Source organism: Cricetulus griseus, chromosome 7 (genome assembly GCF_003668045.3).
Source record: "Cricetulus griseus strain 17A/GY chromosome 7, alternate assembly CriGri-PICRH-1.0, whole genome shotgun sequence".
Taxonomy (NCBI): domain Eukaryota; kingdom Metazoa; phylum Chordata; class Mammalia; order Rodentia; family Cricetidae; genus Cricetulus; species Cricetulus griseus.
In genome coordinates this window covers 8,615,418-8,637,896 of record NC_048600.1, presented here as the reverse complement: position 1 = coordinate 8,637,896, position 22,479 = coordinate 8,615,418, and the positions used below count along the sequence as shown (strand labels likewise).

General features: G+C 42.0%; 1 protein-coding gene across 7 annotated transcripts in view; it reads left to right on the top strand.

The window, feature by feature from the left end:
• Nucleotides 1-22,479, top strand: part of Ltbp1 (latent transforming growth factor beta binding protein 1) — a 373,886-nt gene that overhangs the window by 108,728 nt on the left and 242,679 nt on the right. The window contains exon 1 of one of the 7 annotated variants that reach the window (XM_027426072.1): nt 15,839-15,933. The exons of the other annotated variants lie outside the window; for them this stretch is intronic. Coding sequence (XP_027281873.1) covers nt 15,854-15,933 — 80 coding nt within the window. The 5' untranslated portion in view covers nt 15,839-15,853. Of the gene's footprint in view, nt 1-15,838; nt 15,934-22,479 lie in introns of those variants that run through there. 7 annotated transcript variants of the gene reach the window in all.

Genomic DNA, 22,479 nt, shown 5'->3' with positions numbered 1-22,479 from the left:
TTTGTAACATTTGTACATGGTTAGAGTCATATGAAATGCTATTAAAGCCAATGTGGTCATACACACTGATAGCCCTAACATTTGGGAGGCTGAGGGATAAGTATCACAAGTTCAAGGCTAGCCTCTGCTACACAGAGGGTCAGGGTGGAGGATTTATGTAATTAATAATTACATTCATTGCATAGTGTGATGTATAAGAAGTGTCTTGGTGAGTAGACTGCATCTCTGGGGTCCGTCTTGTAGCAGAAAGTGCTAAGGCAGATCATATATATATATATATATATATATATATATATATATATATGCCAATTCCTTCCTGTGCTGACTTCTCCTTGAAAATGGCTGGGAGGGGGGGCTGGGGATATAGCTCACAATTGGTCAAGTGTGCCTACTGTGCACGAAACCCTGGGGTTCAGGTCCCTAGTGCTGTATAAATTGAGCACAGTGGCACATAACTTTAATCCCAGTACTGGGGATGTGGAGGTGGCAGAACCAGAAGTTCAAGGTCATGCCCAGCTATCTGGGGACTTTGAGGACAGCCTGTGTTAGAGACTTTGTTTCAAAAAAAAAAAAAAAAAGTAAAAGATAAAAGAAGAAAATTTCTCATGAGACAGCTAGCTCCACAAAGACAAAGCCCCTTTCAGTCTTGATTTTTTGCTGGATCTGTGAGACCAGAGCAGTTTAAAGCAGGGGCTTCGATACTGTGGGAAAAATTAAACAGTGGGTACATAAGGGTGGCGAGAAGTGGGGGTGGGCCCTTATTAGTTCAAGTGAAACTTAGAATTCTAGAGTTGAGGACTTGGAATGCTGCTTGCTCACAACCATGATGCAAAGAATATGTCAATTAAAAATAACCAGGCATGGGGAAGTCAGGATAAAGTGGCTAAAGTTTGGGGTCTGTAACCATAGACTGCTGTGCAGCCAAGTCATTTTAAAATGTGCATAAAGCATAGTTGTGAGATTGGAGATAATGCATCTGTTTCGAACGCCTGAGTTCCACAAACAATTATTTCCCATCAACTTAAGGTCTTCCCTGTAAAACAGAAACAACTGTGCAGTCTGTCAGTGGCTCTCAGGCTGAGTGCCTTGGCCTCCAAATGACATTTGGCACTGATTAGCAGCATTGCTAATTGTTATGGCTTTGGGAAAGGTACAACTAGCGTGTAGTGGGTAGAAGGCAGGGCTGCAGCTAAGCACACTGCAAGGGTTATCCTGACCTAATCTACAATCACTGGGAAGGGAGTCTCAGTGAGGGATCATCTACATTAGGTTGGACTTTGAGCACGGCTATGAGAAGATGCACCAATTGTGGGTGGCACCATCCCCTTGGCAGAGAATTATGGGCTAGGAGAAGAGAAAGTGAGCTGATCAATAGCAAACATGTGTGCATTCGTTGCTCTATTCCTGATTTGTGGATGTTATGTGATGGGATGTAATGTGAGTCTCTTTTCCCTTTTGTCAGGGTATTTCCTCACTGCAGCAGAAGAAAAGAAACTGAGATAAACACAATGCACAAAGAATTATCTGACACATGGTATCAACAGTGCTGGGCTTGGGAAACCTTGTCTTGGTCATAAAGGCCTTATGTTAAAATATTGAAGGGGTTGGAGGTATAGTTCAGTGTGATAATATGCACTTAGCATGTATGAGCTCCTGGATTCAATCCTAAGCACCACACAACACTCACTTAAAGGAAAAAATGACCCAAATAACAAACTTGTGTCAGCAAAATATCTTACTGTAGTGAGTCTATCTGCCCAGCCTGCCAGAACCCAAATCATGACATAGAAACTTATTATTAATTATGAAAGCTTGTTTCTGATCACCTCTCATAACTTAACCCTTTTCTAGTCATCTCCATGCTGCCATGTGCCTCATGGCCTGTTATCTCATCTCAAGACTTTCCTTTGGGTCTTTCTGGTGGCCACTCTGCCATTCTTCCTCCCAGCATCCTCTGTGCCTGGAAATCCTGCCTTGTTATTGGCTGTTCAGCTTTTTATTGAACCAATCAGAGTGACATATCTGTGCACAGTGCATCATCTCAAATCACCTTACAGTGATTCAAATATTACTTATTAATACAAAGTCCATTAATACTGATCAAAAAAGTAAGTTTTTTTTTCTTTTTTTGGTACTTAGGTTTCCAATCCAAATTATTATTATTTTCAACTGCTGGTTTCTATCAGTAGCAGAAGTTCTTTTGTTTGGTATATTTATAAAATTTTAAATCAATATCATGAGTTCCTTCCGTTGATTTATTTATAAGATTTATTTATTTATTTTTGTTGTTGTTGTTATTGTTGTTTTGAGACAGGGACTCTGTGTAGTCCTGGCTGTCCTGGAACTTAGTCTGTATTAGGCAGGATGGCCTCAAACTCAGAGATCCACCTGCCTCTGCCTCTGGAGTACTGGAATTAAAGGTGTGTACCGCCACTGCTCAATTATTTATAAGATTTAAAAGCTATTGCTTAGATGAAAATATAACTCTGTTGGTATAGTGCATGTCTAACATGCACAAGGCCCTGGGTTTGATCCTCATCACCATGTAATCAGTGTGCTGTGGTTCATGCTTGGAATTCTAGCACTTGGAAGATGGAGGCAGGAGGGTCAGGAGCTCAAGAACATCCTTGATCACATAGCAGGTCTGAGGCCAGCCTGGGCTACAAAACAGCAGTCTATTGTTTGCTTTCCAAGTTTACTAGGCATAGACCCAGTGAATCTTGCCCAAGCTCAGTTACAACAGCCACACAATAAAGGCGCTCTTAACTTGTTAAGAGATTGGCCAAGTATACTTGACCAGTTGTCTGGTGCTTTCTTGTATGAAGTTAAGGCAAAGTTATCTGTCTCATGTATACTTAACCTGACATTTAGAGTTGGTAGATTTTTTCTTTCCTTTTACTAGACTTTCCCATTTTCTATGAAGAATATTGTGGATTTCTGTGGAAGAAGAGAGTTGGAAAATTGGGGTAATTCCATTATTTCATTGACTTTCTCACAGATGTTGTGAAATGTATCATGTTGGAATAATTGTCAAGGGTGGAGAAAGTCTTTGAAGATACTTTGTGGTTGTGTTCATTGGCTTAAGAGTCAACTCCTTTTCCTGGACATTTCATGACACATCTGCAATTCACTTGGTAGGATCGCAGATGCTGCCCTTGGTGGTCTGAAGTTTCTCATTACAGGGAGCAGGAGCCGATACATGCTAAATCCGTTTTCATGCTCGCGGTGTTGTCATTAATGCTGGATTGCCACCACAGTCATAGCTTGTTCTGATGAAGACTGATGCCATTGCTGAGGGATTAGTGCTTCATTTGTGTCATGTGCTGTACTAGGTGATCTATCCATCTTTATCACAGCACCTTGAAGTAAATGCTATTGTGTCCATCTTAGAGGTAGGAACCATGCTCGGAAAGATTAAGCAATTTGTCTGTAGTTGTATAACAAGGGAGTAAGGAGGCCTGGAAAGATCCCCCTTCACTAATGACCTTTCCTGTTTTCAGAGGGGGAGTTGTGATGAAGTAGTACTTTAGTGCATAGGGCAGAGAAATCCTACCTTAGCCCTCAATTCCAACAGTGGAGTATGATGGAGAGAGCTTGGCATGGAGACAGAAGACATCTGATGGGAGAAGAGGTAATGTTCAAAAAGGTAGATGCTGTTGAGTCACCATTCCCTTCTTCACCAGCACTGGGGGCAGGGTGTGGGACTGCAGGTGTGCAGTCGTGTGTGCAAACAAAGGGGAGGAGTCCATCTGGCTCCTGTAGTCCAGACCTCTGTGCTCCGTTTGCTGCTCCTGGTTGCCAGATGGCCCTCTAGGCTTGTGGGAGCTCTGGACATTTGGGCAGCAGTTTCGTGGAGACACCCTGTCCATATTGAGGAGACTGTGGGAATTGAGATCTGTTCTGGTCTTACCCTGCCATGTGTGTGCACATGTACATGAATGTTTCCATTGTTCCCACTCTGGGTGATGGGAATCTACGGTCTTCTTCCCTGGATGCCTGATCTCTGTTCCCCAGGGACTGTACTTAGTTAATTACCCTTAGGCCGCTTTGGTTTGTGGACAGATTAAGCACACATATGTCAGTGCCAGCGGTGGCAATGCCTTTGAGTTTTAGGATCTGTTTTACTGATGAAACAACTGAGCTAAAAGAGGATACTTGGCCGGTGCTGGAGAGCTGGCTTTCTACCTGGGTCTGCCTGGTGTCAACATCTGTGCCACCATCTGCATGCTTTGGCCTCTTTTATGTTTGCATCTGGGGCACCTGCTAGTTAGTGAGTGTGAGTGGGAAGAGTGGGTGCTGCTCGTGAACACACCCAGGAGGAAGCAGAGCATTGCTTCACCTCAGTGTGATGCAGTTGGTACGTAAACCCAGGATAGTGCAAGGACCCTTGGTCACTGGTGCTTGGCTGTGGTCAGAGGAAGGCTTTTGTTCTCAGGACCTCTGCCCTGTTTGTGTCCCTGGGGTCTGGATTTCCCAGTCTGTAGCTGAGTTTCACAATCTGTTTTCTGAGCTGGTCCAGGAACACTTTCTGAATGTTCCCTGGTGCTGTTGACTTTCACTTTCTGAGGTTCTTTCAGTCTAATAGTCTCCCAAAGGCACTGCGCCCTGAGAGAAAGGGATGTACCCTGTATACAGCTCCAAGCACTGGCTCTGGCTGTGTGGGCACTTCTGGGGTTTCTGTGTGGACTGTGGGATCTTCTTTGCATTTCCAGTTTTCCATCTGAAGTGTGAGAGGCTTGAAGGAATAGGTAATCTAACTCTATAGTTCCTTGTCATATTTTTAAACATAGGGAACCTCTGTGAGAATGTGCTAACACACAAACATTACACACACTAGTGCAGACAACTCGTTAACACCATTCCAAGGTATGCAGAGGACCCAAATTCTGTCCAAACATCAATTATGCCATACATAACAGATATGTTCTTTATTGGGTTTTATCCATCTTTGACAGGCAGGCAGTGTGTTTTATTTAGATTTGCTGCTGTGACAGAGCTGTTTGCTTGAGGGTGGAAATACCTGTTTTGGTCCTCGGTTTCAGAGGTTCTAGTGCATAGCCTGTTGATTTTGTGATGAAGTAGAATATTATGGCAGTGGGAACACGTGGCAGGTGCTACTCACCTTTCTCTCTCTCCAGGACCTCACCGTGTAGCCCTGGCTATCCTGGAACTTGCTGGTCTCAAAATTATAGATACCCACCTGCCTCTGCCTCCTCAGTGCAGGTATTTAAGGTATACACCACCAGGCCCAGCCCAGGCCTAGATGGTTCTCAATCCAGTCAACTTGACAAAAAAAAAACAAAAAACCCCAAACCAAAAAACAAAAACACACATCACTACACTATAGCATTTCATGAAAAAGTTTCTTTTAAATAAAAAGGCATTAACATAGTGTTATGTTAGAAACTGTAAAACTTATAAACTTCCCAGCTGTAGTTTTGAAGTAAAAGGGGAAGGTTTAGAATTATTGTTGATGCCAGTGGGGGATGGGGCATGTTCCTGATTCTTCTTCCCTTCCTGCCTTATGAGCTTCTTCATTTGTTTCGAATTCATAAAGTGGGCAAGATCCCCTGCCCACCTTGGAGGAGTTATATTTCAGGTGACATTTCAGTAGGAATGTTAGGTAATTAGTTTTCAGTCGTTCTTTAAATAAAGGTCATGGGGAACTCTGGCTCCAAGGCCATCCTTATCTGTCCCAATTGGCCTTGGGATTATATATGGCAATTGTCCCCATGTTCACCTTTTCCTTTAGAGTCTTTTCTTCCGTATTTCCTTCCTTCCTTCCTTCCTTCCTTCCTTCCTTCCTTCCTTCCTTCCTTCCTTCCTTCCTTCCTCTCTCTTTCTCTCTCTCTCTCTTTCTTTTCTCTCTCCGTCTTTCTCTTGTTCTCTCTTTCTCTCTCCCTCCCCCTCCCCTTTCTATTTTGGTGTTAAAGATTGAACCCAGGCCCTCAGGTATGCTGAGCAATCCTAACCAAGGCTTCCTCCTTCAGCCCCTACAGTTTGTTCTTTGTTGCTCCAATGCCTCCTTCCCTGCAGGGGCTGCTTCACAGAGGCGGGCTTCTTTTTCTTTGGGAGGAGGCTTCAGTGCTTTCTCCATTTCATTCCTGCCCCAGGTGGAGGTAGGAAAATTAAGGGTGAGAGGCAGAGGCCACTCCCCCCTGGGATGCAGTGTGTTAGAAGACACATGGTGCCCATACTCCTTCTATAGACTTTTCTCAAGGGGAACATAGCTTTCAACAAACTAGCGTTCTGTTCATAACATTCTAACCAGTTTCTGGTGTATTTGAATCAAGCCTTTGTTTCATGGATGTGTATTTTCAAGGGGAACTACATGAGCAAAATCAAATATTTGATTTACAGCAGTTAAGATGGTTAATGCAAATGCTCCTGGATTCCCCGCCTCCCCTCCCATTCTCTCGCCCCTGTTGTTGCTCAAGGACTCTGATGGGATTCTGTTTACTAGCTGGGTGGAAACAGTTGGGGGAAAATGTAGTTAGAACAGAATACTTCTGTAACATTTTCTTGGCCACCCCCTCCCCTTATTGGCAGCTAGGATATGCCTGTTCAAAACATTTTCTGTTTTCTCTTCACTGGCTCTGCATTTCTTAGTATGAGCACTTCTAAATTGTTTCCTTCTTTTCAGTTTTAATAAGAACCTATGACACACACACACACACACACACACACACACACACACACACACACACACACACCCCATGGGAGCAGATGGGAAAATCATGATTGTAGGGCTTGTTCTCCACGGAAGGGGACTATGAAAACCCTGAAGCAGTGATGCTGCCACTGCTGGTCTCCTAGGACTTATGTTGGCAATTACGGAAGGTCTCATGATAACAGTACATCTCAGAGAAAGCCATCATCTGTGTTTAAATTGTCCCTTTCAACCTGTCAATAGAAAATTGGTACCTTGAACTTAGCACCTCCTGGGTCGCCCGTGAGTGGAAGCTAAAAGTGCAAGATATGAAGAGAGACTGTAGGGAGGCAAATGTGCTCTGATAGGAGGAAGCTGGGCACTGATGTTTATGACTTCTGCTAGAGCAACAACAGAACTACCACAGTTCCTCACATCTGTAAGCCATTTGCAATAATTTTGTTAATCATTCTACAAAACAACACTTTTGAAACAGGCCCCATCTCTTTGTTAATGATGTAACAGAATTAAATTAATGTTAGTCATTCCCAAACAGTGTCAGAATACGATTTAAGAGTTTTTGTTATTGTTGTCATTTATTTGAGCTTCCTTCTTTCCTTAAGACTATCTCAGATACATTTTAAGAAGACTAGAAACATAATTTTGTGAAGTACTTCTGGGTGTAGGAGGCCTAGTGGAATGACTTCTGTCATTGTTGACAATTATTTGATTTTTTATTGCTAAGCTGTATTACTTCTTGCCTTTAGTTCCCTTATCTGTGGAATCAAGTGACTGGATCCTATGATAGCCCAAGTTTCTATTGGTTCCCTGGGCATGACTTTTAATCAATGAGCTTATGATTCACCTCGCTGAAGGACCGTAGAACACCAGACCATTATCCCACAGATTACATATTAAGTCTGGGGGAATTACATGAGACCACTTACTGTCAGTTGGGTTCCAGCCCATTCCAAGTGAGCATCATTAGGTGATGTTGCTTTATTCCTTATTGAGTTAGGGCTCATAGGTTTCCCATCTACCAGACATGGGATCCATCCCTTTGACTTTGGCAAACAGGCTGACTTCATGAGGTTATGAACCCATGGATTTCTGAGTTAATGTGTGAGGTAATTCCATCTTCTAACTGAGAAACAAATACATTCACCCAGTTCCTTTAAAGAGAGCATATTTTCCCTGAACTTAAATATTTCCATTACCAAATGTAAACATGCTTAAGAAGGTGGAAACATTTCCAAATTTATACCATATATTTTGTTCTAGTGTAGGGAAAAAGTTGCTATGAGACTGAAAAGTACTCCTTAGGTAACCTAGTTACTTAAAAATTAACAAGGAATGTTTCCATTCTACACTTCTTTAAATAAAACTGTAGTTATGCAAACTGATACTGATCTTGATTGAAATACATTTCAGCATATAAATAGCAGTTTCTCATTATTTGACAAATATTGTAGATAACAAAAAATATAGAGAAAATATCAAATCAACTACATGAAGACATTGGAAAGCAACCAGAACCAAGAAGTGGAAGGGGTTCAAACTTGTAGAAAAAGAGACCCCAAATGTCCATGTATGAACTCTGTCCAGATTCCTTTTGGGTCCCTGGGGGATGCTGAAGTTCCAACTAAGAAGTCACAGGTCAACAGCTGAAAGACCTGATTAGATACACAACAGGTAACAATTCATAGTTGAAGTCCAGACACATGACTGTGTGATCCACCAGAATAAACTATATCTTTCAGGAGGATAAGCAGAAACCTCACAGTGTGTTGTTTATGGCATCCCAGACAGCAGAACAGCCATGAGAAGAAAAAGAAACCAGTCCCTTGTCAAGAGATAAATCAGTTCCCAGAAAACAGCCCTAAGATGAAGCGCATGCTGGAGTCAGCATAATGGCAGCTGTTATAAATAGGACCATGGACATAAAAGAGTGGTCTTTATACAGCAGTAAATGGAGGACTTTAATAGAAAAACAGAAAACATAAAAGAAAACAGGGAAATGAAAAGGAAAAAATGAACTTCAGATTGTTTAACATAGAGATCAAAGGGAAAAGTTGTTACTAACGGTTGAAAACAAAAGTCTCATGCTGGGGGATAATACTTTGTAACAATGTGGATGTAATTGTAGTCTCAGAGGTGAGAAGAGAAAATGGTAGGAAAGCCCAATGATGTGGTGGCCAACAGTTGCCCAGACAAGGTGCAGAGTCTAACTTTACAGACAAGAGCAGCTCAGCAAGCCCTGAGCAAGGTGAAAGGAAACCACAGTGAGATGTTTCCTAGTAATAATTCTCATCATAGTGTTTTCTTCTTCCATCTCAGTCATGGATATTATTCCCTGTGTGTTTAGGACTTCATCTGATGACCGCTGCAGTGACCATCAAGTGGAATGCCCTGGAATCATAATTTTGTTTCTCATTATCTGTGTATTCCTGACATGCATAATCTCAGACAATTAGAATACTATGCTCTATAAAAGCATAGACATCTTTAAAATTCATTGGTCTTGGAACTCACTGTGTAGACCAGGCTGGCCTTCAACTACCAGAGATCCTCTTGCCTCTGCCTCCCGAGTGCTGGGTACCTACCATTTTTTTAATTAAACATTTTTATTTCACGTATGTATACGCACACACATTCTACGGTACCTATGTGGAGGTCGGAGGAGAGCTTGTAGGAATGGTTGTCTCCTTCCACCATGTAGGTGCTTGGGGCTCAAACTCATGTTGTTGGGCTTTGCAACAAATGGCTATACCTGCTGAGCCATCTTGCTGGTCCCAGTTTGATTTGTTTCCAGCTCCTTCTCTCCTTGTTCCATTTGAAGTCACAAACATTCCATCTTAACAATATGGTAGTTGTTTTCTCTTTCTCCAGTTTAGGTCAGCTCTCAACTACTGATTTACACCCCTAGCATTTTCCTGCTTCCTTTCTATAAAAGACAGGCTCCATTTGCTTGAGGAGATATTGTCAAAGATCCCTAATTGGTGCTTAAGTAGTGAATAGTATTGAATCTTGTGTGTATAAGTTTTTCCTATAGGTACATTCCTATTATAAAATTAACTTTATTAATTAAGCACGGTAAGAACTTAAAAGCAATTGTTAAGATAGAACAATTATATCAGCTATCTTGTTGTGGCAAAATTACTGGGCCAAAGCAATTTAAGGAAGGAAGGAAGAAAGGAAGGAGGGAAGAAAGGAAGGAAGGAAGGGAGGGTTTATTTGGCTTATGGTTTGAAGGGATACAGTCTATCATAGTGGGAAGGACATGGCAGTGGGAGTTTGAGGCAGTGAGTCACATTGTATATACAGCTGGGAAGCAGAGAGAGATGAACCGTTGATGCTCTATATTGTCTTCCCTTCCCCCTTTCATCCAGTCAGGACCCCAGCCTCTGGGATGGTGCTGCCCACGCTGAAGGTGGATCTCCCCTCTTCAGTTGCAAGCTCCTTCCCAGATTTGCCTCGAGGCCACATCAAAGCTGGTCTGATTATTAGTGTAGGTTAGCCATCATAGAAGTTACATCAGCATACTGTAACCAGCATACTGACACCTTTAGAGCTCTTCCCTTGTTTACGCATTTTTTAATAAAGCTTTTGTAGGACACATTTGACAACATGTAACAGAAGATGAGGAAAGAGAAATTGTGTGTGTGTGTGTGGGGGGGGGTTATTGTAATCATGTTTACTTCTTCAATTACATATTAAACAAATAAGGAAATGTTTCTACATCTTGATTTTTCTCACATAAAGTAAGTCCTAGAAATTCCTCTATAATATTGATATTAATTATTTAAATCATTTTATAGTAGTTTATGTTGTGTGTACTGGTTTATTGTATAACTCCTGTGCTAGTGGGCATTTATTAAGTTTGCAGCATTGTTTTTGTGAGTGTATGTATGTGTGGTGATTACTAGCAGTGGTCTGACAAACATTTTTAGTTTGTATTCATACATTTTAGACTTTCATTGAAAGTAAGCTATAAGGAATATGACTGGTACAGTCATATTTAAATTTTTTAGTTTGTTTTCCAGTCTGTTATGTTTCACGTTTTCACCAGGAATCCATAAAAGTCTATTTCTGCTCCTATTCTGTCAGCAGTGTGTATGAATGTGTGTATGTGTGCATATGTGTACATACTTGTATTTAGTTGTGTATGCTGGTATGGGTGAATGCATGCAGAGCATTGAAGTGATGACAAGAGTCATTCTGAATGCCTCTTCCACCGTGTTCACCAAGGCAGGGTCTCTCACTCAAACCCAGAGCCAGCTGAGATGTCTATTCTTCATACCCAGGTTCCTCTGGAGATGCCCAGTCTCCCTCTTCTGGGGTTGGAATGAAAGGTGGGTCACCAAGCCCACCTAGCACATTAACATGGCTTTCTGGGGATCCAAACTCTACTCCTGGAGCTTGTCTGTCAAGAGATTAAGTCACCGAGACATCTTCCCAGTTTGTTTTTACTTCAAATTTTGTGAATTTGAAAAATTCAGCTAAGTATATCGAAAACAGTTATGCTGCATTCATTTTGCTGAGAGCTGTTGAGGCCTTGCGTCTTATCACTCTCCATGATCATGGGGTTCCTGGTCAGTGATAGCATCCGCTGGGCATTTACCTTGTTTTCCTGTGTCCTTGTTGGGCTACTAATTCGTTTTGTCTTCAGTTTGTAAGAGACATATGTATTGCCCTGACTTTTCATTGCATGTTCTTTTTCTTTGTAGTCTCTTGTTTAGTTGTGACCTTTCTGGTGCCCTTTAATGTTTCTCATAAATAATAAGCTCCCTTTCTTGATAAGTCACTGTGAGTTTTCTAACAGGCAAATTTGGATGATTTGCTTAGGAATTCTAATGCCAAATAGAGTAAGGAGTACCTGTGGAAGGCTCTTCAGTCTCTCTCTCTCTCTCTCTCTCTCTCTCTCTCTCTTCTGTGTGTGGTGGTGTGTGTGGTGTGTGCATGTGTGTGTCAAGGAAACACACTGGTGGCTTAAATTGGGAATACTGGTTCCTGTATAAAGATCTGATGTGGGGGATTTCCTTGATAGCATGCTGCTTCTCATGAAGTTTTGTGCTCCTCTAACTCTAGATGTTATTTCACTGTGCTCCCCTCCACAACCCCCACCACCCACACTAGCTTTTCCCAGATCTACTAACATCAGGAAAAATGTGGCCTGGCTTTGCAGGTCCTGTATGGCAGTGGGTATTTTCTTTGTGCTGGATGGCACCCTGAAAGAGGACTGGAACAGATGTTTGAATTTGGTTCAATGCTTTCAATATTTATTACCTAGGTGGCCTACTTTAACAGCAATTGTAATAGAAAAAATAAAGCAAGGCCATTTGGGGAAAATAGACTTTATTGCATTCATCTTAAAAATATTGGAAGAATTTCCCCCTTTCTTCTTTCACTTATTTTATTTAGCCTGGAAATTAGGAAAATAAAAGCAGAGGGTTTCTTGTCTTACTCCGAGAAGATATCTACATGTATGTTACACTAAACATGTTTCCCCCAGTAAGTCTTCTCTTATTGTGAGTGGAAATGACTTTAGAGCTCTCGATGCACTGGGGACCTTTGGCAGTCTTGTCAAAGCTGCACTTTAGAAATGAAGAGGTGATATGGAGAGTTAGAGGGATTTGGGGATGTGGAGCCCAGGCTGGCAAATTCAGGGGCATAGGCAGATATTTCCATTGAGTTTCACAGATCCCATTAGGACTCGTCAGCCTACCTCCATTTTGATCTGTGCACTGACTGAGTGATAGGAAGTGGGTGTTTTGTAGGTGATCTCAGGTGTTCACCCTTGGCTCTTCCGGTATCTGTACCAGTGCTCAATGTAGGGAGATTCATCTAGGAAGAGGGAAAACTGTTTTAAAGAGCACTTTCTTTTGTGTGTTCTTGTTCTTCCAGTTTACAGGAGGGAAGGGAGGGTGAGAGCTGGCCTCCTAAATACCAGTGTGTGCGTAGGTCTTCATGCTGTCCTGGGCAAAGCAATGGCGTGGTGACTGAATATTTCTGTAGGTGTTACAGCTATAGCAGTGGGACTAGGGGAGAGATGGGAGAAATAGCAGGCTGGGCTGGGAGGCTTCTCAGGCAGGTGCAGTAGTAGGCTCTCTCTGCCATGCAGGGTGTGAGGTGAGGGTCACCAAGAATATAAAATGTCACAGAGTTGTAGAGTTGGAAGTCTTACCATGTAATTCTAGGAATGGCTACAAAAAAATCGATGCTTTAGAGCGAGGGTTAGAAGAGATTGAAGACTGTAGAGCTGGCTGTGACTTGAGAATCGGCATAAACAGTGGAAAGAGAACACTCACATATTTGGAAGTGTCTGATGAACAAGCCTCCTTCTTTGTCCCCTAGAAATACTGAAGGATGGGGACAGGGAGGTAAGATGTCTTCCTCCTCTGAGGTATCCACTTCAGATCAGGCACGTAACTCAAGTGTCTTAGTCACTGTTCTATTTCTGTGAAGAGACACTGTGACCAAGGCAACTCTTATGAAGGAAAGCATTTGATTTAATTGGGGGCTTGCTTGCTTGCAGTTTCAGAAGCTCAGCCATTATCATTATGGCAGGGGGCATGGTCTGGAATAGTCGAGAAGAGCTACATCCGGATCCAAAGGCTGAGAGATAAAGGCTGGGTCTGTCATGGGCCTTTGAAACCTCCAAGTCCACTCATAGTGACACACTTCCTCCTTCAAAACTTAATCCCATTAGAGAGTTCCACTCTCTAGTGACTAAGCATTTAACTATATGAGCTTTTGAGGGTCAAACCACCACAGTAGGTCTAAGGAGGAGCTGGGAAATTCAAAGCCGACTTTTGCTCTTTCAAACTTGTTTCTAACTGACACAAAATTCCTATGATTTTAACATGTAATCTGTCCCTGGAATTGCCTATAAATAAGATGCTGACTAAAGCCCCAGTTAGGTTCAGGCTTGTGTTTTGGCTGGGCAACTTCCTAAGTGGCATGAATTCCTCTGTTAAGAGTATATGGTGTCTGGTCTATGTTACTGTGATATTAGTGGCCACAGATAATGGCTACCTGGATCTCTTTAGGTGGCAAATGATGTTTTGGTGGTTATATTGCCATCACTGCTACCTACTCACCTTCTTTACCCACCTTCTCTTCTCCTTCTCACTCCTTCATCTCCCCCCCTCCTACCCACCTCTTCCTCTCTCCTGATCCTCAACCTTTGATCACCCTTCTATAATATCCTTGCAAATGGAAGCTTCCCTTCTTTAACTACTTGGCTGAAATTAATTTTTATAGAGGGGGTCATTATTAGGACTCCTCTAAGAAGCTGATAGAGTATATGCATATAGACAGTTCCCAATGTGAAATGCTTTGACTTGTGTTTATTTTTTTTAATGTTTCAATGTCATGAAAGTAACACACATCCAGCAGAAGCTGTATATTGGTTTTTTATCTTTTTCTGAGCGATGGACTCCCAGCATAAGCCCAATGAGCCCTAGTCTGTGGACAGCCCATGATCTGGAGGCGAATCCCAACAGTGAATGTTTGGCAGGGGGCTGAGATGCTCAGCTAGGATGCTTTTTGTTTAGGCAAATTGAACGCATCTCAATTAATGACAATTTAAGCATGAGGAGAATGTTGGGTTGTATTTCCATTGTAGTAAAGTAGACTTTTTTTTTTTTTTTAAATTAGGAATTGGCTGGTGATTCTAGAGGCTAGTAAGTCTGCACGTGGAGTGTGGGTTGACCTGGGAACCCAGCAGAACTGGAAACTTCAGTCACATGATCAGCAAGTAGGGACCCAAAGCTATAGATGACACAGAGAAAGTCCAATGGCAAATTGTTGGATTCTCTCTTGTTCAGGGAGGCTGTGGGTTGATTTGTTCTTTCCTAACCATCAGTCCTTCACCTCATTGGGTGAGCCCCACCACATGTATGAAGGGTGTTCTTATTCAGAACACACCAGTTTCAATGATACTGCTACCCCAAACTGATAGGGGAGGTCCTTTTGTGTATATGTTTGTCTTATTGGTTGATAAATAAAGTACTCTTGGCCAATAGGGAAGCAAGTTAGGTGGGACTAGGAGTCAAGGAGGATTCTGGGAAATGTAGTAAAGAGAAGTCTTGTGATCCAGTCAGGAAGTGACATAGCAGGCAGACTCAGAATATAATCAGGGACCAGCAGGAAATCGCTGTCTTCCTCTTCCTTCTCCTCTGTTCTCTCGGAGCTGCCATGTGAGCCCAACAAGAGAGGACTCATGCTGCCAGCATCCTCGATCAGATAAGTCTTTATAAAATATATAGATTAATAATTATTGTTGATACTTAAGACAGAATAGCAGATAAGAAATCCTGGTCATTGGCCAGCAGCATTGTAATTAATATAAGATTCTGTGTTATTTCGGGTGCCTACATGGCAGCGGGGCTCAGGTGGATTGGTGGAAAGATTTATCCTTACACTAAACCTTCTCTGAGTTGACACACAAAACCTACCATCACAGAGAATAAGTAAGTCTTTCCTTTTGTGACCAATTTAAATATAATAATTATTAAAAGCCTTCCAGAGTTACTATTTTTTTCAAATGAATGGATAGTTGTAAAAGTGTTAGAAAAAGAGAAACCTATTGTATTCTTCTTATGCTTACATTTTTCCATCTTTGATTCATGGGCTGTCTTCTAATTGGCTCATTAGACCTTTGATCCTAGTGATCTCCAACATGCCACTTCTCTTATCTTCATTTTTGGGGTATCCTGTTCGAGATTGCCTTTGATTCCATTAGTTTTTCTGGATTGTTTTTGTCTTTTATTTCATTGCTTTCTATTTTCTTGTTTTTTTTTTTTTTTTTCTTTTGCCAGATTTGGGTTTTGCTTTCACTTTCTCTAGTTAAATGGCAGCAGATACCAGTGGAGGAGACCTTCCTTCTTTGCCTAAGTAGGCAGTCAACATTATGATTTTATATTTTGATAATTGATTTGGTAGCATTCCATGGTCTTAACCTGTTTTATTTCCATTTCAAATCAGTTAAGAATAATGAATAATTCCCACTGTGATTATTTCACTCCCTGTGGTTCATTGTCTTGGAGTTGCTTTTGCTGTGATGAAACACCATGACCAAAAGCAAGTTGGGAAGGAAAGCATTTATTTGCTTATATTTTCATATGTTAGTCCCTCACTAAAGGAAGCCAGGAGGAACTCAAACAGGGCAGGAACCTGGAGGCAGGAGATGATGCAGAGACCATGGAGGGTGCTGCTTACTGGCCTGCTTCTCATGGTGTGCTCAGCCTGCTTTCTTATAGAACCCAGGACCACCAGCCCAGGTATGGCATCATCCACAGTGGACTGTGTCCTCACTCATCAATCACTAATTAAGAAAGTGCCCTGTAGCCAAATCTTATCGAGGAATTTTCTTAATTGAACTTACCTCCACTCAGATGACTCTAGCTTGTGTCAGGTTGACAGAAAACTACTCAGCACAGCTGCACTGTATCATGATATACTTAATTTCCAGTTATTTGGGTATTTCATAGGGCTTTTAGAATCTATTTCTGGATTATTCCATTATGGCCAGAGTGAGATATTTTATATGACTCAGATCTTTTAAAATTTATTAAACATATAATATGTCTTTGAATATTGTTTTCTTGGTCAATTATGCTGTGTGTATGCTGGAAAGCAAATGTACTCTCTAAATCAACACAGTATTGTGTAAGTGTTGACTCTGTGAAGCTGGTTGATGCTGCTGCTGGAGTCTTTATCCTTCTGGATTTCCTGCATGCTTATATCTGTTAGAACAGCAGCTTTTAGATGGTTTCTTTTTGTCCAAGGCATTTCTAATTGTCTAATTGTCTGAGCTGTCCTGTCACTCAGGCTCGGTTTCTATGTTGTCTTGATGAATTAACTTTTACTTTATGGGTCAGGTCTATCAGTCCTTGGTTAGAATCTCAGCTCTGCAATCAACTCCTCTGTGACAAGTGGGGAGACTCCAGTCTTGATTTCCATGACCTGGAACCCCACCTCTCACCCCTTCCTGCTCAGCATGCTTGTCTCAGTGTTTTTGGTGGCTCTTTTGCAGGTAGTTTATGGTTTGCTCTTGCTTTCTGTCTTTGCCTGACAGCTGCTGACTTTTCACTGGCTTGTTCAGAACTTTTGTGTTTTCCAAGCACTTACAGAAAAAGAAGCAATACAACAAGGTCTCCACACAATCTGTTCCTGGTTTTCAGCTTCCAAAGAACAGGCTGTGTTCCCTGGATTCTTTAAAAAAAATTATGTATTCACTTAGTGTGAGTGTGTGTGTGTGTTTGTGTGTGTGTGTGTGTGTGTGTGTGTGTGTGTGTGTGTGTACATGTGCCATGGAATGTGTGAGGAGGTCAGAGAACACCTTGCAGGCATTGTTTCTTTCCTTCAACCATATGGGTCCTGGGGTATTGAACTCAGGTAGTCATGTCTGATGGCAATTGCTTTTACCCACTGAACTATTTCACATGTCTCCACCTGCTTCTTATAGTGTCCTCTCCATAGCTTAAACAACAACAACAACAACAACCAAACACAGGTATGGTGGTACATATCTTTAATTTTAGCACTCAGGAGGCAGAGGCAGGGTTTTTTTTTTTTTTTTTCTTTTTTGCTTTTATTTTCTAATTTGTCTCTTCCATCTCAGCTGAAATCCCCCTAAGAGTTTTTGCTGGACTATCCCTACTTTTATGTTGGTGTGGTCACCAGCCTTCAGCTCTCTGTGTGTCTTTGGTTTGCTTTACTTTCACGCTGTTTCTGTATTTTTGCTTTTTTTTTTTTCTGGAATACTCAGTCCTTGCTTGTTCTGTTACAATCAGTATGTTTCATCTTGTCCTTTACTCTCTTCAACAGCAGCCTCTGGCCTCTGGTGTGCTTGGGACCAATAGATGATTTTGTGTGGATGAGGTCACAGACACAGATCCTGTCTCATGTTCCATGTGTTTATGTGACAAGTCAGGTTTCATCTCCCCAGTGGTTTGCATTGCTCTGATGTTCCTGAGAGTCCTCCCTGGGAATCCTGTGAGTCTTCTCCAGGATTCCTGTGAGTCCTCCCCAGTACACCATTTCCCACACTTTGTCTTTGCTCTAATGTCTTCACTTCTCCAGGAGCAGAAATCACCCACACTTGTCAGAAACTTGAAGGCAGCAGGACCCTCATGAAGACTTGACTTCTGTAACCAGACACTAGCCCTAGGGACTTGAGCCGGCTTCTTCAGACTTCCTCCTACATCACTTATCCCTCTCCTGCCTTTTCTCATGGCTGGTTACAAACTCCAGGAAGCTCACGATAGGTGAAAGGGTCAGATGGTGTCAGACAGACCTTTTGTGGGAAACATTTTATGGCCGGCTGGGGGTTCCCTTGTGTGAGGTCCAGAGCCCTTGTCTGAAGTGGAAAGTGCTGTGTCTTTTGCCAGATCCTCCCACCCTCTCACAGGTCAAATAATGGATTTAGTTAGAAATACGGAAAAGTTTAGTTAATCCATGCACCAAAAATTGCCACTAGGAAGGCAGCAGTGTAAACAGTGTGTGACTCATCCTTTCTTCTGGGGGGAGAGGTTCTATGCAATTGTTTGCCCCATGTTTACAAAGACACAGAGGTTTCCATAGATGCAGATCTCTGAGCAGCCGGCCATCTCCTTCCCCCTTCTTCTCCTTTTCCTTCCTACTGGCATTCCCCTCATTCCTTCTGACCCCCTTCTGGTACTATTGTCATGCTATCTGTGTGGCCAGTGACCTGCTACCAAACCCAATGGCCTTTCCTGATTCTGTGTATCCCACAGCTCTGCATCAATTTGCAAATAACTTTTTTCCCTTCCTTTTTGAAATCTTTTCCTGCTCGTCATTTCTAGACCTATACTGTTTGATTTTTAATCTCTTTGGATTTCCTAGCTATTATCTATATGATCTATCTATCTATCTATCTATCTATCTATCTATCTATCTATCTATCTATCTCATATATCATCTATCTCATCTATCATCTATCTATCTCATCTATCATCTATCTATCTCATCTATCATCTATCTGTCAATCATCCATTCATCCATCTCATCTATCTATCCATCTATCTATCATCTATCTTCTCATATATCTATCATCTATCTACCTATCATCTATCTATCTTAATGAGTTGATTTATTTGGAATTCCATGAACAATGGTTCTCAAGTTCACTACAAAATGAAGAGGCTGGGGATGTGACTTAGTTGCTAGAGTGCTTGTATAGAATACATGAGGCCCTGGATGCGAATCCCCACACTATGGAAGCTGAGCGTTTTCAAACATACATGCAAGTCCAGCAGGTGAGGAGTGGAAGAACCTGACACTAGATAAGGTCATGGACCCTAGGGGAGGAGCTCTTTTCTTTTCTTTTTTAAAAATATTTTGTTCTGCAGATTTTTTTATTTGAATTAGAAACAAGATTGTTTTACATGACAATCCCAGTTCCCTTCTCCCTCCTGTCCTCCCCTACCCCCCCCAAAAAAAAAACTCTACCTATCACATATCCTTTCTGCTCTCCCTGGATGGTGAGGCCTTCCATAGGGTGTCATCAGAGTCTATCATATCCTTTGGGATAGGGCCTAGGCTCACCCCCATGTGTCTTGGCTCAGGGAGTATTCCTCTGTGTGAAATGGGCTCCCAAAGTCCACACCTATGCAGGGACAAGTACTGAACTACTACAGGAGGTCCCGTAGCTTTCTGAGGTTTCCTCACTAAAATCCATGTTCCTGGGGCCTGGATCAGTCCTATGCTGGTATTCCACCTATCAGTCTGGGGACCAAGAGCTCCCAGTGTTCATTTCAGCTTTTTCTGTGGGTTTCACCAGCCTGGTCTGGACCCCTTTGCTCTTCGCTCATCCTTCTCAGCAACTGGATTCCAGTTCAGTTCAGGGATTAGTTGTGGGTGTCTGCTTCTACTTCCACCAGCTGCTGGATGAGGGCTATCAGGTGGCATATAAGTCAGTCATCAATCTCATTTTCAGGGGAGGGCATTTAATGTAGCCTCTCCTCTGTTGCTTAGAGTGTTAGTTGATGTCATCGTTGTAGATCTCCAGACATTTCCCTAGTGCCTGATTTATCTATAAATCTAAAATTTCTCCCTCTATTATGATATCTCCATTCTTGTTATCTTCTATTTTTCCCCTGACTCAACCTTTCTGCTCCCTCGTGTCCTCCGCATCCCTCCTCTTCTCCCCTTCTCATTCTCCTAGAGGAGCTTTTTCCTTAAATGGGAGTCTTGGATTCTCTCAGAGGACATGAAGATGTAAGCCATCCTTAACTGTATGTCAGAGAGCAGAAAAGTTAGGATGCCAACCGAGTGTGGTTCACCTTCCTCAAAACTGTTTGTGATTAGGTCTCAAACTGGCCTTAAACTCATTATATAGCAGAGGATGACCTTGAACTTTTACTCTGTGTGTTTCTACATCACAACTGCTGGACTTCACAAGTGTGTGCTACCACACTCAGCATCTGTAATGCTGGATACAGGTCTAAAGCAGACAATTCCAGCCCTAAAGGGGAAGTTGATGTAAAGTCCCACCCATCACCAAGAAGCTATCTGCAACTGATGCTGGTGGGAGAGGGAGAGACCAGCTTTCTCCAATGGAGTGCCTCTGGGTATCTCTACCATACTCCCATGGATGGTCTTATACCCAGAAGCAGTTGGGCAATATGGATCTGACTCCAGGGTTTTCTTCTTCTGTGCTGTTTTGTTTTGGTGTTTTCTTTTTGTTCTGATTTCAACTTTTCACTTTTTTATTGAGAGAGAGAGAGAATGAACATGCCACTGGGTAGGTAGAGAGGTGGGAAGGATCTAGGAAGGAAAAGAATATGATCAAAATAGATTGCATGGAGAGTTTTTCAATAGAAAAAATAGAAAAAATCAAACAAATCCTAATTGTGGAAAATTTTGTGTCTACAAAATAAGTTGCCAAACTCTCTACCAAATGACGTAACATTTAAGAAAGGATGTATGTTGTATGTAATCTATATGAATAGGCTTTTAATCCCAGCACTTTGAAAACAGAGACAGGTAGAACTCTGTGAGCTCCAATGCAGCCTGCTCTATGTAGCGAGCTCCAGGACAGCCAGGACTATGTAGAGAGACCCTGTCTCAAACAAACAAAAAGATTAATTTTTAATATAAATCCACTTCTTAATAATGTTTCTACAATTAAATACGACTATTTTCCAAGACTAGTTGATTCCATGATTTTTAATAAAAAACTTTAAAAATTCTTTTCACATTTATTTAGTATGTGTGAACACATGTGGAGGTCGGAGGACAACTTCTGTAGTTGGTTCTCTCCTTTTTCAAGTGAGTCCTGAGAAAAATCAAAGTCAGCTTATCAGGTGTGGCCCCGAGAATCTTTACTAGGTGCTGTCTCTTTAAAACATCACTGTTTCCCAACTTGGAGGCCTTCCCCAACTGCTTTCTGGAGATCTACTTGTATTTCAGTCTGTGAAATGAAGGCAGCTTTCTTCTCCATACACTGACCCCTTCTCCTAGTGGCTTTTGCTCAGAACACCTCTTTGTTCCTACTTTCTCCTCTGGCCTTGATCTAGTAGTACTCTTTGAGGTAACTGGTCTTTACAGCTTCAAGTTTTCAAGGGCCTCTTTCACTTTCATCCTTAACTCCTGCTGGCAGTTATCTTCACAGGGACCCTTCTTGGTTTATTTGCTGCGAATGTTTTCTAACTAAGAACGGCATAGTGAGAGAAGATTTTGCTTACCTCTCCCTTGTCCTGCTTCCTCCCAAAGTCACTGTTTTGTATGTGTTGGCTTCCCATCTCTGTGGACTCAAACAGCACACTTAACCCTTGATATCTTGTCCTTTTAGCAGCCTCATCTGTCACAGTCATGGTCATCAGTGTTATCTCATGACCCTCGATTGGGAAAGATGAGGGACTCCACTTCCATTCTTCCTCTTTCAGTTTTTCAGCTTCCTCCAACGCATCCTGGACCTTTGTATCACCAGGATTGGTGGTACAACATGGGAGCCTCTAATAATTTGGTACTCTGCTGCAGTTGTACATTTGTAATACTTGTCTGTGAATGCCCACTCTGCACTGAGCCTTGGGAGGTGTTTGCTTTCTTCCTTCTCTCTGTGCCTCTTGGAGGACAATGTTCCTGACATCACTTTTGAATGGTTTCTCTCCTCTTTTTACTCTACTATGTCCTTCAGTATCCTTGACCTCCCCAAATCTCAGTTGTATTTTCCACTCTGACAACTTCTGCTGTTTGCCTTCTCCCCTGCACTAATGCTCTGATTGCTCACTGTTAATGGGGGACCAGTCTTTATGTCTACAGGAGAGGGCTTTATTGAGGAGAGGAATAAATGTTAGAATTTTACCCCAGGTTGTCTCGTCCCTTTAGAGAACAATATTTTTATTTTAACCTTGGAAGGTGGGGTGGGAATACATTTTGACCCCTGGATGGTTGTCTTGCTGAGTTAGAGAGAGTAATTGTCTAAGACTTTCTAGGAAGACAACAGCCACACTTGTACTCATCATCTTTCACTTGGATTCAGTATCCAGAACCCCTGAGGTGCTGGGAGATTGCTGACTCTGGGCTTAAAGTCCTGTAGGGATCTCTGACCAATGTCCTTATGCCTCAGGTTATAGTCTATGAACTGTCCTGAATGAAATAGCCCAGGACTGCCTAAAAAGGTTTCTCTGATCAGAGGAAATATAATAGATGTTTTATTAGATCAATAGATCAGAGGAAAAATAATGTCAGGATATCCTTCACAGTGGTGGCAGCTACTGTTTTGTGAAATTTATTTTGCCTGTGCACAAATACAGGTGTAGGTGGAGACACAAACTAAACCTCCAGGCAAAACAGGCCGC